Raw genomic sequence first — 15933 nt, forward strand, 5'->3', positions numbered from 1 at the left:
GGACCCCCTTTTTGCCTAGCCTAGATGCTCCGAGGCAATGACCTTACATCCAGTTCCCTGGCAAATCTATTTTACATATGAACTGAAATAGCAGGTGAGTTTCTCACTGCCCCTAAAAGGGTCAGTTGCCCTTTCACACTGGGAACCGGTTTGCTGAAGGCCTCTCTATCCAGCCCTCCTGTCCCCAGCAACTCTTAGTGGTGTGAGGTGTTAATGAACTCCCCTCCTTCCCCCTTGGGCCTTGCTACTGCCTGGGGAATTCACACAGATGGTGTGCAATTTGCCTTTTCTGTGTTTTCCTTTCTGACATGGAGTTAAAGCCAACTGCTTACCTCCCACTGACACCCTGTTTATTCAACCGGGAGAGATTTCACACCCAGGCACCCAGCTTTTCCTCGCTGAGTCCCTTCCCTAAATGTTCAACTCCCTCCCAAGTCCCCCACCTCTGCACTCCCGGAATAATATATGAGTTCAGGCAGGGCTTATAAAAGGGTCTCTGGGGGAAAGACCGAAAGAATCTTGAAGGTTCTGAGAGGTAGGAGAGTCCATAGCTTTCCTGGCCTTCATGACCTAAGGATGGACCTGGTCATTCCTACTGTTGCTGCCCCTGGCCCCGCCCTGGCTCCAGCCCTAGCTCTCACCCAACCACCAGGCCCTCAAGTACTTCCTGGCCTGTTACACCCACCACCTCTTGTCTCTTCTGGACAAGAATTACCAGGGATTAGAAGGTAAGTGAAATTTGACAGCTTGAACTAAGGCTTAGGGGGTTCCCACAAGGGGAGGCGATGAGATCCCCAAGGTTCCCTGCTCTCTCTGAGGGGGAGTAGCTCTTCCTCCTCCTCTCTGGCTGGAATATTTCATCTGGCTTTTCCCTCCCTAGTTCCTCTGCGTGACGGAGAGGACTAGGGGACGGGCGGCATTGTCAGAGCTAAAAGCCAAGTAACCAGGCCCTCAGGGGCCAAGTCATGGAGTCCGCTGGCACAGGGGAGACTGCCATGAAAACTGGGCATAACGTGACTCAAACCGTGGGGCCTAGACTGTGGCAGGGAGATCTGGGAAAAAAGGACCAAAGGCTAACGAAAATTTTGACTGTAGCATTGTCTTTTTCCTGACCATACCCTAAAATTACCATTTGCTTTTTTCCTACCTCTGGAAGTCCAGTGGGGAAGCAGTGAGCCCCAATATGTTCGGCTCCTTTTCGCAGCCCAAGAAGATTGTAGTGTTCTGAGTTCTGCTTCTTGGAGCAGGCGACAGGAAGCAAGATATTTTCTATTCAGTCCTCATTGATTCTTCCAAGTGTTTCACATTCAACAAACATTTACCGAAGAACCTGCTGTGTACCAGGCATTGTACTAGGTATTGAAGACGCAGACACAATCAGATATAGCTTTGATTTTAAGAAGCTCAAACAGATAATCATAAAACAATGGGATAGGAACAGTGATAACACTGGCGAAGCAGCGAAGAGGGACATCTCTCCTGGCCTGAGCTCAGGGGACTTAGGAATGGCATCCTGGAGCAGGCGGCACACGAGCCAAGCTCTGGGAGGCCTCTTTACTGTCTCAGGGAGCCATGGTGCAGTGTCTTCTTCTACTGACTGAGCTCTCCTCTTTGTCCTAGAGGAGCTAGTCTTTGGAGGCCCTGGACGTCCTCCGTAGATGACCCCCCAAAGCAAGTGAGAAAGCTGGTGGATTGGGTGAGTTGGAGCCCCTTTGACACACTTTCACAGGCACACACAGCCGCATACATTCACACTGGTGGGGTCTCTTTCCAGACAGCCCCGACCTCAGTCCAAGGCTGTGGATCTGGGAAAGCATTCTACCAGCTCTGCTAGAATTTGATGGCTGTGGCAGCGCCGGGATGAGGGCAGACTCAAGGTTCCTGTGAGAAATGGAAATGGGGAACTGGGGCTCAGAGTGGGGAGGGATTTGGGCAGGCCCCACAGCCAGCGGGTGGCAGAGCTGGTGCTCGAATCTGCTTCCTGGCGCCTTACGCCAGTGTTCTCCTGCCCCACCGCCTTGACTCTTCACTGCACCAGTAGAGCTCCGTCCCCGGGACAGCCTCCAAGCAGATGCTGGAACAAGGGACGGGAGCGCGAACAGCCCCCAGGACTCTGACCACTTTTCTTTTCAGCTGGGACCAAGACAGACTGCCTTGCTCTGGGGCGGGGAGTGGCGAGGTGGTTGGACCCCAGAGATGTCTCAGGTCTCTTCCAGAACGTCTTGCCTGCAGGTTTCTGACCCCTGATTTAGAGGAGGCAGTTATCTGGCCATGAACGTTCAGCCCCGTGCTGGCTTTTGCTTTGGACAGGTTGCTGGAAGGGCCACGAAGGCTGCCTCTGAGTTCCATCACCCTGTCAGGTAAGCTTCTTGCGCCAGGCTCCGAACTTGACACAGACCCATGTGCTCTTTTAAAAAAGCTTTGGTGCTGGGGATGGAACACAAGGCCTTCATTCACACTGAGCTATATCCCCTGCCCTCCTTAGCTTTTTAGACAGAGGAAGGAGGCACTGCTGTGATCACTGTTTCATAGATCAGGAACTTACTTGGCCTAGGTTGTTTTCCCTGGAGTCATTGTCCATGACTCCTAAGGAGGAGCCTTCGTGAACATCAGTGAAGCCATCCTTAGTAGAAAGACATGGAGAGCACAGGGCTGGAAAACTCTTGACTGGAAGCTTCCTGGGGTAGGGATGGGGTCAGCACTCATAGATGCTGGGGTAGAGCTCTCCACGGCTGTGGCCCACCAGAGGTGACCTTCCTGCTTAGAGTTATATTGTAGCAATTCAAAAGGCTCTGCTACAAATCTCCCCTTCCTTCCCTCTGACCCCATTATTGTAGCTAAGAGAATGTGCTGGCTTCCCTCTGGGCAGTACTGGCCCTCTGCATATACGACAGCTAAGTTATGGGCCACATGTATGCTCTGTCTGCAGGCTCTTCTGGCCTAGATCCTGCTCCTTTGACTACCTGTACAGTGCTGGGGAGATTTTACTGCAGAGCTTCCCTGTGCAGGCCACCATCAACCTGTATGAGGACTCCGACAGTGAAGAGGAAGAAGAGGAGGGGGAGGATGATGAGGAGAAAGAGGAGGCCAATGAAAAGGGGTCAGAAGGGCATGTGAAAGAGCCAGGGTCCATGCCACACAGGATCATAGCTCATCTCCCTTCCCCCATCCCTGTCCTGTCCAAACTGAAGTAGCCACTGTCTGGACAGTTTCCAAGGGCATTGATTTTCCAAGAGTTTCCAGGTGCAGCTTTCTGGACTGAAAATTCAGTCTTCAAGCTGCCCAGCTCACGTGGCCTACCCAACTGACCTGTGCGCCCAGGCCTCTAGCATCTGATTGTCTGGGCTGCTCTTGTGTCAACAGTGGAAGGGTCCTAGGAGCTCTAAGGGGAAGGAAGACCAGCTTTGTGAAGTCCCAAGAAAGCAGAGCAGGACGGGGTGTGACCATGTAGAGGGCAGCAGTCCACCTCAGGGCCCTCTGAGATCACCTCCCTCCCTCCTCCCTCTCCCCCCCCTCCCCAGCCTCCCGAAGTGGACACATAGTTCAGTCTGCACCCGGAAAGCCCTACTTCCAGCTTCACCTCCAGGAGCAGCTACGTCAGTTCACGGCAAAGTTGGGCTGCCTTTCTCATGGGTCTTGAGGGAAAGGAGGGGGCACCTAGAGAATCCGCTTGCTCTGCCCCACCCCTTTCATTTTGCTTGTTATCTGCTAAAGTCTATGTGTTGGCATAAGATGAATCAAGAGAAAAATAAACTGGATGACGTTTGCCTTTTTCTTGGAATTGTGCTGATTTCTTAACCGAACTTTGCCCACGATGTGAAGAGGGAGAGACCAGTTCAAGGCCAATTTATTGTTCTACCTGAGGTCAATCTACAGGCTTTTCTCTGTCTGGGATGAAGAGTTAAGGACCTAGCGCGGGGCCAGGCTGTCTCTGTCAACTTAATCAGGCTTCATTAAGCTTCAAGGACAGCTTTGAAAGGGAAAAAGGACCCCAGGGGCCCCTTGAAAGCTGGGAGTGGGATTTGGAGCTTGAGGGGAATGTGAGAAGTAAAGTCTTGTTTGAGGCTTGGAGTTGGCTGTGTATGGATAAGGAAGGGTTGGGGGGAGGGGGCACTGCTAAATCCTGTTAATTCTATCTCCTCAGTGCCCTTTGTATCCACCACAGCTCAGGCCTTCACATTTATCGCTGTCCCAATTACTCTTCAACTAGTTTTCTTGACTGCAGCATGTCTTTTCACAAGTTGCCTTTTACACTGGCTACCAGATCAGACCAGGTCACGCCCTTGCCTCGCCATCAGCTAGCTTTATGGTTTATTTGTTTTGGTTTTTCTGTTTGTTTATTTTTGAGAATCTATAGCTTCTCTACCCAGAAAAATCCATGTGTGGGTACGCGCACGCACACACACACGCACAGTGCTATGTATTCAGAAGTCAAATCGTTACTGTAATATTGTAGGCCTTCCATTCATCTGGTTTTTGCCTTTCTCTTTAGAATCATTCTTTAGCTTTTGAAATTGATATCACTTGTCCTTGAATACGGTGTGCTTTCTACTACTCTTGTGGCTTTAAACCTCTGTCTGGAATGACTTTCCATGTTGGCATGCCTCATAAATTTCCATTCACCCAACAAGACTAGTTCATACCCTGTGGGAAGCCTCTCAATGCTCCCAGGTACAGGCGGGTACCCTCACACATCCAGTGCCCCCTCTACCATGGCATCTGCCTCCTTTCCTGTGCAGGAAAATGGAGTTGTGTTTGATATTCCTATACGACTTCAAAGCACAGTACATTCTTTGCCAGGCACGAAGCACGTGCTCAGGAAATGTTGAAAGAAAAGCATTCTTGGTTCTCAAAACAGTTCTTGACAAAATCCCTACTGTCCCTTCACTTGCCCACCTCCCTGTGTCTTTGCTTACCTACAAAGGGGACAGGGTCATGTCAACTTACTGAAGAGCAAACAATGGCTTTTTCTTTACTTCTCACAACTTGAGACAAACTGAGTCCTGAGCCCTAGCTGGGATTTCCCACTGGAGACACAGCCTAGAACAAGCCATCAAGCTCACCCACTGGTGCCATCTGTTGGTCAAAATTTAACCTTGTTCTTTAATTAAGAGTGCTAAGCAGTTGATCTTTGACCACTTTGATTCCTTTAGTCCATTCTGTTTCTGCTTGTAAGTGAAGTACTACCATGTGCTAGATGTATGACCTTGGGAGAGTTACTTATCCACTGAGCCCATCTCCTCAGCCCTGGCACACAGTGAAATTGCTCAATAAATGATAGTAGTCACAATAATAGTAATTGCGGTGGCTATTATAGATTTTATAGAAGAAATAAGCTTATAGGCTGGAGTCAGTAATTATTCACCTAATGGCTAATCTGTCAGCCATCTCTACATGCTCTCCTTGGATGGTTTAGCAGTCAAAGTGTCTTTACAATATCTGTCTCCATGAAAAACAAAAGAAATTGAAAATACCAATAACAGAGGCCTAGTATGTCTTCCTGTGCCACTCGATATGGAAACAGTAGCCCCAAATGGCAGAACTAGAATATCTCCCCCAGCCTCCTCTCCCTTGTAAAACAACTCTCTCTGTACGCTTGTGTGTGATACCTTCAGAAATTCCCAGACTTGGAGAAAGACAATCTGGAAACCACTGTCCCAAGGGTTAAACCAAGCATGATTTGATAGAGGATTAATTAGTATTTTAACATGTCCAGTGTTCCGTTGAAAATCCTTATTTTGGGTCCTAAGCTCCCAGCATTTCACAGCTCAAGAATTGCTTCAGTCCTTTTATACCACAGATTATAAGGATTTAAAATCCTTGGAATCCCAATATCCTTGGTTTTAAAGTATTATATAGCATAGAATTACAAATCTTTAAATCCTCAGGGGTTTAAAGACCCTAAAACCCTTGGAGCAGTAATTTTTAACTCAGAATGAGCTCTTCTCACTCCCCCATGACTCCCCCTTACTGCACACATGGTGTAGTTTGCTGGGCAGACATTTTGTCCCATTCTTCTCCCAGTCCCCTCTCTTAAAATGGCTTCCAGTCCCCCATCCCCACCCCAGGGGCTAAGTGATTGGGATCTACTGTTCTGACTAATCAGAGCCCAGTATGTGGTATTTTATTCTGCGTATATCTAGTCCCTATAGCAATTTCAACTCTAGAGTACAAGCTGAGGAGAATATCTCTAAGCAAAGCCCAGAGTTCTCCTTCCAGCTCTACCAGGCCATCCCATCCTTGTCCCCCAACACTTCCCACCCCAGCTCTCAATGTGTCCTGTTTGTCCTACCTGCTAGCAATAAAGAGAGGGTACATCTGTTGAGAGCTAAGCTGCATTGGAGCTGGGCCTTGGAGGATGGCCATAGGTACAGATGGAGGAAGGAAACTTCCAGAAAGTGGCAGCCATATGAACTCTTTCATTGAATATACACTTACTGAGCACCTGCTATATGCCAGAAATAACTACTACATTGATTAATAGTATGAGCTTTGGAAGCAGATGAACCTGGGTTTAAAATCCCTATCTGCCACATGCTAACTATTCATTGGCCTCCTCGCCTCCAGTGTTAAGGTCAGCCCTCTGCTTTACTCACTATAATTTTTTAGTATATCATGCCTCTACCCCACCATGCACATGTTTATTAAAATAGTTGTGTATCCTCTACATCCGGACATGGAAAGCACCCTGCCCTGCACCGGTGGGTGTCCCCAACCCCCACTTTTAAGCTCTTCCCCACAACTGTACCTGTGTACTCATCTAGTGGGAAGACCTGTTGTCTCATTTTCTCGCCGGTCTCCTGTTGTAAAACAGCTGCCAATCCTTTTTCCAAACAAGTTGTTATGCGGCCTGAGTTCATTTTTTGACCTGTATGGGGCCTGGTGTTGGCCTGGTGATTTCGGTTAACTCCCAACTGGTAAAATTTACAGAAACCCCATGCACATGCACACACCCAGGTATAAAAAACTAGCAAAGGCCCTGGGTTTTATCCCTAGCACTACAACAACAAGACAAAATTGTAGAGTAAGTGCTCAGTAAGTGGTGGTTATAAAACTCGGCCGGGCACTTACTACACCCGTTATCTATGACACTGTAATCACAACAATCCCAGGAGATAGGCACAGTTATTGCCCTCATTTATGAGTGAAAAAGCTAAGAGTTAGCAGGTTTTTGTGTTGCGAAAAAGGAAAAGAAGAAACAGAGCTATGAGCTCAACAGGACAGGTTTACTTCAGAACAAACCTGAGAGGGACCAATCTGGCACTAGAGACCGGACCAGCAGCTCTTGCACAGGCCGTAGGGTCTTTTGTAGGGTTATGGGGGAGTTCAGCGAGAGGGGCTTGGCTTCCTGCCAAGAACAAGGCTTGGGAGAGCCCAAGTGGGCTTGATTGCCAAGGATGGGGCTTGGGAAAGCGCAGGGAGTAGCAGCTGCTGTCAGTAGCAGGGCTGATCATGTGCTGAGTGGTCAGGTCCAGATGTGCTGGGAGGAGGGGTTTAGAGAACGGTCTCTGGTCAGGACGGCAGTGATCAGATTCCTCCATTTTGTACTTGGGTTTTATTCACTTGCATGGAGGTTGCTATAAGCCTTACTAGGTAAGATTAAATAAAAAACATAGCAATCCACACCAGGCTCCTGAGAGGTCGTAACAGTGAGGTGAGGCCACCATTTTACAACAGGGGCCTGGGGAGGAAAGGAGGCAAATGTCCATAACCACAAAGGCCTAAATGGGGGTGGGTGTATAGGCGGTGGTGACACTAACTGGGTGGGAGGGGGGCTTTTCCTGTCCGGAAAGGAGCAAGCAATAGGGTGACTCAGATAAGAAAATAGCAGGTAATTCTTACTATGTATGGGAGCACAACTAGAAACTTTACGTGGATCAACTAATACAACAACCCTGAAGTATAGATAGATAGAGTTAAGGAAAGGAAATTGAGGCTTGGAGTGTTTTTTGTTTCTTTGGTTTTTTTTTTTTTTTTGAGACAGTGTCTCACTATGTAGTTCAGACTGGCATTGAACTCATTGTGTAGCCCAGGCTGGCCTCAAACTTCTGGAGATCAAACTTGTGCCTCAGTCTCCCAAGTGCTGGATTACAGGTGTGCACCAGCCTGCTTGGCAGGAGCATTTTTTTTCCTTTTAATTTGCCCCAAGCCACACAGTTGGCAATCTGTGGCACTTTCTAAATGCCAGGGCTTTACATGTATTACCTCATCTAATCCTTCAACAGCCTGTATCTAAGTATTGTCGCTACACTGGTTTGATTGGTTCAGAGAGGGTAAGGGAATCTGCTCAAGATTACACAGTTAAGAAACGACTGGGCGAAGAGTTGAGAGGTGACAGCCCCGGCCCGTGGTAGCAGCAGTGGTAAGTGACAGAGCCAGGATTCAGGCCTGTCTGACTCTAGCGCCTTCAGGAAGTAGAACCAGCAGCGCTTGGTGAGAGTTTAATATGTAGAAGGGCATAGAAGGAAAGCCTTAAATTTTCCCTGGGGAAAGTGAGACAGAGGATATGGGGAAACTTGGGTCAGGCAGCTGAAAAAGCTGGAGGTTAATGAAAGGTGTCACCAAGGGAAGGGATGTTTGGGGATGGCCTCTGGGCAGAGGTGGGCTCTCACAGAACCTGGGCTTTGAGCACCAGGCTCCCCAGGGCAAAGAGGTGATAAAGCCATCGTGCTCCTGCTCCTCTGAACTGCACTGCCTCAGAGGGAACCAGGCTGTGGCTGCCCAGGGTAGATCTGACTGTGAAGTGTGGGCCTGGTAAGAGGAGCTTCTAATTGCTGGGTTCTCGCTTGGTGTGCCAGGCACAGTGCTCGGGGTCCCACCTGCTTTGTCTAGAACAAGTGCCACCTACCCCAGCAAGGTGGTTACAGTTGTCCTCTTGCTCACAGAGCGGAAGCTGGGGCTCAGATAGGTGAAGTCACCTGTCGATCACACAGTGGAGCAGCTGGGGAAAAAGCAGGACAGTGTAACCACAGAGTCCTGGCTCTTACCTACTAAGCTCGTCCTGTCCTTGTCCTTATTCTTGGACAATCCCTGCAGGCAGGCAGTCAGCTTCCACTGGCCTCATAGCCTACAGGAGAAGCGTGTAAGCTGTCACGCAAAAGCACTTCTAGTCCTGTCAGTGGTGATGCCCGAGGCTGCAGATCAAGTGTGAACTGAAAGAGGTTAAGGGAGAACCCAAGAACCAGCTGGAATCTGGCCCTGGGATCTTCAATAAGTTTTCGTTTTTAAGGAGAGAACATCCCATTCAAAGTCCCCAGCAATTGCACTGGTGTCCACTGACAGCGGGAGAGGCAGCACCCTCTAGTGGCTGAGATCTGAATTTACAGCCCTAGGCATGGGATCAGGAGGCCTATCCATCCAGAAGATTCTATGGGCAGAAATTTTTAGCGCCTGGTGGTTACCAGGACAGATTCTGGAATCAAACTAAATCTGAGTTCAAAATACTGGTTCTCCAGTATTTAAGTGTTCATGAGAAGATTAGTCTCTAAGCCTTGGTTTGCACATCTATAAAATAGAAATAGTAATAATAATTCCACAGGGTTATTGTCAGATGAAATCAGATAATACCTGTAAAAGGCTTAGCAGAATACTTGGCACATTATATTTATTATATATATATATATATATATATATATATATATATATATATATGGACACAAGTGCTCTCTCTCTCTCTCTCTCTATTCTCTCTCTCTCTCTCTCTCTCTCTATATATATATATATATATATATATATAATGATTGCTCTGCTTGTGCCACATGCTGTCATATTAGTAGTCACATCTTGACACCCCTGACTTTCCCATTTAGTTCTACTAAGACCCTGGTGGCCCCAAACACACTGTCTTGCCCCAAGGGAGGTACGGTCAACACTTTTTTTTGAGACAGGCTCTTGCTATGCTGTTCAGGCTGGCTGTAAACTCATTATGTAGTTCAAGCTGGCCTCAAACTCACAGCGCTTGCTGCAGCATTCCGAGTGCTGGCATTAGAGGCGTGAGCCACCACTCCCGCCAAAACTGTTCTAAGGCTTGTGGACCAGATATGGGCTTCAGGTAGTATAAAAAAAAAATAAAGACAGGTAAAAAGGAGACAAAGAAACTTACAATTTTAAAATTATACTTTTAAGAAAATCTTCAGCTTCAGGACCCAAAAGTTACTCCAGGTTACAATGTCTTTTCCCTTTCAGGAAACTCCAAAAAAAAAAAAAAATTCCTAAGAGCCTTAAAGATACAATAAGAAAAAAATTAGAAAAGATAGAATAAACCTGTAAACTGAGGCCCATACTTTTCACCTATAAATTGCTATAGCTACCACAGATCTCCATCCTCAAGAAACCAGCTCTATTAAATGGGTAACAGATTTCTAAACTTCAAATACATGCAAAAGGTTTACGTTCTAACCTAGCTACAAAATAGGTAGCCTGACAGACAGTAGGGATACATGTCCCAAGTCATCAGTCTTGAGCACACCCCTTAAACCATATAAAAACCCCAACCCCAGACCATAATGTACCTCTCCCTTGAGGGCTCACACTCTTCTCTCTAAATGTGCTTTCTTTCTTTCTTTCTTTCTTTCTTTCTTTCTTTCTTTCTTTCTTTCTTTCTTCCTTTCTTTCTTTCTTTCTTTCTTTCTAGACAGAGTCTTGCTATGTAGTTCCGCCTGGCCTTGAACTCACTATGTAGCTTAGGCTGGCCTTGAACTCACTACAATCATCCTGCCTCAGCCTCCTGAGTGCTAAGATTACAGGTGTGGAGCACCATGCCCAGCCTGAGTGTATACTTTTAGAATTCTGCCTAGTAAAGTTCTTTTTGCCTTTCAGTGACGTGTCTTGAAAATTCTTTTTCACTTATCCTGTGGGTGGAGCGAGTTGAGGTCTCTATCTCCTCTTCTGGGGACTTTCTCAGACCCTATCCAGTGACAGGCTGAGATATTTGCTCTTCTCCATGTACACTTTTAAGAATATTAGGCTGCATATATTTGTCCTTGAATGTACTGTAAATGTTAACAAGCTTTCTCTACACAGACACTTGGCAGTTTTTGCATTTTAAGAAAATTACCACCCACAATTTCATTTGATTGTCTTAATAGTCAGTGAGGAAATCGGGTAGGATGAGAAGGAAAATGATTTGCTTGAGGTTTTCCAGCAAGTCTGTGCAGGAAGCAAACTCAAACCTACAATACTGATGTTGAGTCTGGTGCTTTCCCAGCAGCCCTTGCAGTCACGCAAGTCACCCAAGACCTTGAGCTCTGGCTAAATGTGAAGCATCTGTAACCCAGGACATGGCTCAGTTTTGAAGGCCACGATCACTGTACTCTGACTAACCCATTTCCTGCTTTAACTGAGGCCGAGGTTAGTTTATATCCCCAGTACACTAACAACTTATGATTCTTTACGTAAAAGAAACTGGCTGTGTGTTATTAGGACTGGTGACCCAAAATAGCCACATCTCTCAAACATGACAAGCATGCAATCAAAGATCAGATGAGAGGTTTGAGGTGGTGAACATTATCTCCTCAGTCCAGCTAAGCTGTGTGAACTACCGAGAAAGTAGCTGCACTCACAGCCAGTTTGATTTAGCCAGTCATCTCACGCAGGACATAACTGTCAGGGTCTCAAAAGGGCAACCCTGTCTCTAGTCAGTGCAAAGACTGGGCAGTGCTGATTGTGTCATCAGCATGGGTCCAGGTGACAGCATCTCTGTGCAGGCACTGAGGGAATCAGTGTGATAACAACTCAAAGCTCTCTGTGTCACTTGATATGACTCTGGGGGCAAAGGATGCAAGCTTGACTGTCAGTACCAGAGCCTGTCCCCTCTCATTCTTATATGCTGGAAATAACAGGAGTGCTGCTGAGATAAATCATCGAGCCCAAAGACCCCCTCCCTAGCCCCCATGTGACACTGAAGCTCTGGCAAGCTTGGTTCTGCTCAGAAAGGACTCTCATTACTTTCGCCCGGAGTGCTGGATCTCCGGGTGGCACAGAATTTCTCTTTCAGCTGTTACATGTTCTTTGCTCCCTCATCACCATGGCAACTGAAGAGCAGGAGCCAGCACTGAAACCAACCCCTCCCTGACAGGCATATGGGAACAGCAAGCACATTTGCTCTCTCATCTTAGGGAAGCAGAATATTTTTAACCTCTCTGTTCTTCAGCTTTGGTCCATGGTGGAGAGTAAATACTATCAAGTGTAATTTTAGGTGAATTGTACTAGTAGGTCCTTTCTTTAGTTTTTCTACATAAGAGTTACTAATCTAACTGGCCTGAGATCAATCACTGGGCCACGTATCACCAGTGAGCAAAACCATTACAGTGAAAAATGATGAACATCTGTGACTATATACTCCATATTGCTTGCCGCTAGACTATTAGGTCAGGATAAATTTCTTTTGAAGACTTTAGCCTCTCAGAGTCGGGGGGCCGGGGTAGTCCTAAACTACATTTTCCAATCCACTTTTTAAACCAGAGATCCCCGCAAAAGGGATAGAAAGACGGGAGGATGAGGTTACCAAACTTATGTTGAATTCTCAAGTCAAATTTTATTAGTGTTTTTCTTACTGTTCTATGATTGCTCCTTGTGCCTATGGCCTCCTTGGTGGGAAGCCTTGAGGAGAAGGGTGAGTGGTACACTTCGGGTATGAACACTCCTCCTTACACTCACAGCAACTAAGAAGGCTTGTCCAGGGGAGAGTTCGGTCCCAATCTGTGTCTATACTGGTCAGAAATGGGACACATGTTCAATTTCTTTATCTTCCACTGAGTCCTGAGGACCTGGGGAAGACATTTTATTTATTTATTTATTTATTTGGTGCTTTAAACAATTTATTTAACTGAAATGGACTTCCATTTATTTAACTGAGGTGACTTCCATCTATTTTGCTACACCTTTTACCCATGGTGGCTTACAGGATCTTCTAGCCAATATAAATATTTATAAATAGGTGGCCCTCTGGGTAGACACCTACACAATACCTCAGCAATATCTCTCTGCAAGAAAAACACTGAAGAGTAAAGACCTGACACAATGAACCGGGTGGGATGGAAATGTTTCTGAGGTAAGGGCACCACACATCTGTTCAGTTGAGGAAACCATCCTTACAAAACAGGATGATCTTTTTTTATTTTTAAGTAGGACCTAGAACACTTAAGCTGCCAATTGGGTGCTGAATGGCAGAGCTCCATCCCCAGCTTATGCCATGAACTCACAGAGAACAGGTTCCAGCAACTCAGGCTCCTTCCCATTGGTTCTCACAAAGGGCGCTTCTCTGGGCGGGGCAGGCTGGCGCCTCAGTTGAACCCAGGTATCTTTCTCTTTGGCTTCCTTCTTTTTCTGATCATTTTCTTTGACACTTTTCAGGAAGCCATCTTGACACTTTGAGTGTTTAATATGTTCAATACATACATTAATCCTCTTGACAAGTATCTTGCCCTTCACTTGCTTGTTTACAACCGTGCCAACAGCATGCTGGGTAACATCATAGCCTCTTCCTGTTTCGCCATGGTAGCATTTGTGTGGCATTCCTTTTTGCACAGTACCCTCCCTTTGATGTCTACAATATCACCTTTTTTGTAGATTTGCATGCATGTGGCTAAGGGACCGACCCCATGTTTTCTATAAGGCCTAGACAACGTGCACTGGGTTCCCCTCCTCTTTCCCTTTGTGTTTGTTATTTTGGCAAATTACTCGAAGATGGCGGTTCTGGCCAAAAGGACAGAAGACATTCAATTTAAACTCAAATTCTTTTTAAAAGAATATGTTTTTAAAATTGACACAGTAATTATACATATTTATAGGGTATACTGTGGCATTTCAATACATGTATACAAGAAATGATTGGATGAGGGTAATTGACCCCAAAGACATACCCTTTCCTTGTGTTGGGAAAATTCAAATTCCTATTAGATATTTTGAGATACTCTATTAACTGTTGTCAAAACACTCTGCAAACTGTAATAGAACATTAAAATTATTCTTCCTAACCAAGTGCACCTCAGTACCCCTTAATCACCCTCTCTTCGTTACCCACACCCTTCTCAGCTTTGGGTAACCCCTCTTTTCAGTACAGTGAAACCTTGCTTTGTGAGCATATTTCACTGCAGAAACACTCTGTAATACAAAGCACTTGTGTAGCAGAGTGAATTTCCCCATAAGAAATAATGGAAACTCAGATGATTCATGCCACAACCCAAAAATATTCATAGAAAATGATTATAATACAATATGAAACAATAAAGAAAATACAAAATATAAAGAAAAACCTGCACTTACTTTTGCAAACCTTTGTGGCTGGTGTGAGGGAGATGAGCGAGGAGGGTTATTACACAGGATGACTTTCATGTAGTACTTGTGTTGCAAGACATCCCTTGTTTATCAAGTTAAAATTTACTAGAAATGTTTGCTCGTCTAGCAGAACATTTGCAGAACAAATTACTCTCAATCCAAGATTTTACAGTACTTCCACATACTTCCATTTTCATTTCCACATATCAGAACATCAGGTAGCTGTCTTTCTGTGCCTGGCATTAAATTCAAATTCTATATTAAGCTTCTAGCTTGTGTAGCACTTCCATGGACACCCGTGTAATGAAACTGTGACTCGGGAGTAGCCATTCTGTCATGGGCTAAGAGTGAAAATTTTCCACGCTCAAACACAACCAGGGGAACTTGTTTCATTACCAAAATGTTCCTTGTGAAGCTGTTGCTAATTCCCATATGTAAGAAATGCTTAAAATAAGTCATTTTTTGTAGACTTAGCAAATTTCACTAATTTCACTATTTTATATTTTCAGAGATGAGGGCAGTGTGGTGGGAAGAAAAATACCGGGTATCAGGAGTCTTTCCTTGGGTATGTGTTGTGGTGTTGTCACTTATTATCTGCAATGTCTTAGGCAAGAATGTACTATCCTCAGCTCTAAAGTGCAGACAGTCTTTAGCTTGCCAACCTCAGAAGTTCGTTGAGAATAAGGTTTGGGTGGCTTGTGACTGTACATGATGAAGCCCCTCTGCAAACTGTAAAAGATTACTTAAAGTTGGGTTTTAATAAGGACTATGAGAGTAACTTCCGCATAACAGCCTTTTAAAACAGACACAAGCCCCAGAAATATTGGAGAGAAATCCTAGTAGTTCTGGAATAGAAGACATTCAGGTAAATTGTTAGAGAGGTTAAACCTCGTGCCTTCACTCTTAAAGTCTGCTGAAATATTTCAGTTTCTCTTTATCTACTCATATTTCCTGGGTATCCCATTTCCTAATCAACTGAAGAACTGTCCGAGATGCTGCGTATGTGAAATTGTGAACGTGGGACCAGTGGCTCTCCTCGAGCACTGGGAGCAGAGACAGTCGATGGTTTCCAATGGCAATGGCTTACAAACTCGCAGCGCATGTTATTACTCCAAACGCGGCTGCCTGTGCACGTAAGTAAAATGAACATACTGTGTCACTCTGAAAGCACTCAGCATATTAGGAAGTGGGTTTTTTTCCTAGAAACCACTTTAAAGAGTCGTACTATTAAAGCTCCTTAAAAAAAAAAGCCCTGGAAAATTTTCTCTAAAATGGTGGAAAAACATGAAAAGTAAAATGAAGGCAGAGTCTTGGGAATGAAAATAAAATTATCAAGTATAGGACAGTTTGTTTTTAGGAAAGTTGTGTGTGAAGATACCAGTCTTTACGTAATGTATTACATACCTTTTACACACGCTTCCCCGCCTAGGTATACACAAAGCCACGTGAGGACCCATGGGGAGTTCGTAGAGAGTGTTGCTCTTCCTGTCTGAACAACAGGCAAGAATCATAAATGTAGATTTTACAATATCCCATTACATTTATTTTTGTAAATCCAAAGAAAACTGCGTGCAGTTGCTGACACCACAGCTGAAATCAGATAGAAGACAGTAGGGCTAAGAACGGAGGTATGGACAGAGGATTAAAGAATTCAAA

At 45.5% G+C, this 15933-nt stretch overlaps 2 protein-coding genes and 1 pseudogene across 3 annotated transcripts in view; 1 reads left to right on the top strand and 2 right to left on the bottom strand.

Moving 5' to 3' along the window:
- Cldn2 (claudin 2) overlaps positions 1 to 14339 on the bottom strand; it is a 43789-nt gene extending 29450 nt beyond the window's left edge. For both annotated transcript variants that reach the window (XM_005404709.1, XM_005404708.1), the window contains exons 1-2: positions 14266 to 14339; positions 8849 to 8941 (exon numbers count right to left, since the gene is read on the bottom strand). The gene's annotated coding sequence lies outside the window, so the exon portion shown is untranslated. The remainder of the gene's footprint in view (positions 1 to 8848; positions 8942 to 14265) is intronic.
- Positions 465 to 5495, top strand: Ripply1 (ripply transcriptional repressor 1). The gene is made up of 5 exons (XM_005404707.1): positions 465 to 728; positions 1621 to 1696; positions 1946 to 1960; positions 2311 to 2360; positions 2930 to 5495. Exons 1-5 carry the CDS (start codon positions 466 to 468, stop codon positions 3192 to 3194), a joined length of 669 nt encoding a protein of 222 aa, XP_005404764.1. The 5' UTR covers position 465; the 3' UTR covers positions 3195 to 5495.
- Positions 13186 to 13676, bottom strand: LOC102029979 (annotated as a pseudogene).
- Positions 14340 to 15933: the final 1594 nt, after the last annotated feature.

The sequence above is a fragment of the Chinchilla lanigera genome, unplaced genomic scaffold (genome assembly GCF_000276665.1).
Source record: "Chinchilla lanigera isolate Chin_1 unplaced genomic scaffold, ChiLan1.0 scaffold00089, whole genome shotgun sequence".
Lineage (NCBI taxonomy): Eukaryota > Metazoa > Chordata > Mammalia > Rodentia > Chinchillidae > Chinchilla > Chinchilla lanigera.

Coding starts and splice junctions, on each gene's coding strand:
- Ripply1 (XM_005404707.1), top strand. CDS start 466: ATGAGTTCAGGCAGGGCTTATAAAAGGGTCTCTGGGGGAAAGACCGAA. Junction 729..1,620: donor GAATTACCAGGGATTAGAAG/GTAAGTGAAATT, acceptor TCTTTGTCCTAG/AGGAGCTAGTCTTTGGAGGC. Junction 2,361..2,929: donor GAGTTCCATCACCCTGTCAG/GTAAGCTTCTTG, acceptor CTCTGTCTGCAG/GCTCTTCTGGCCTAGATCCT.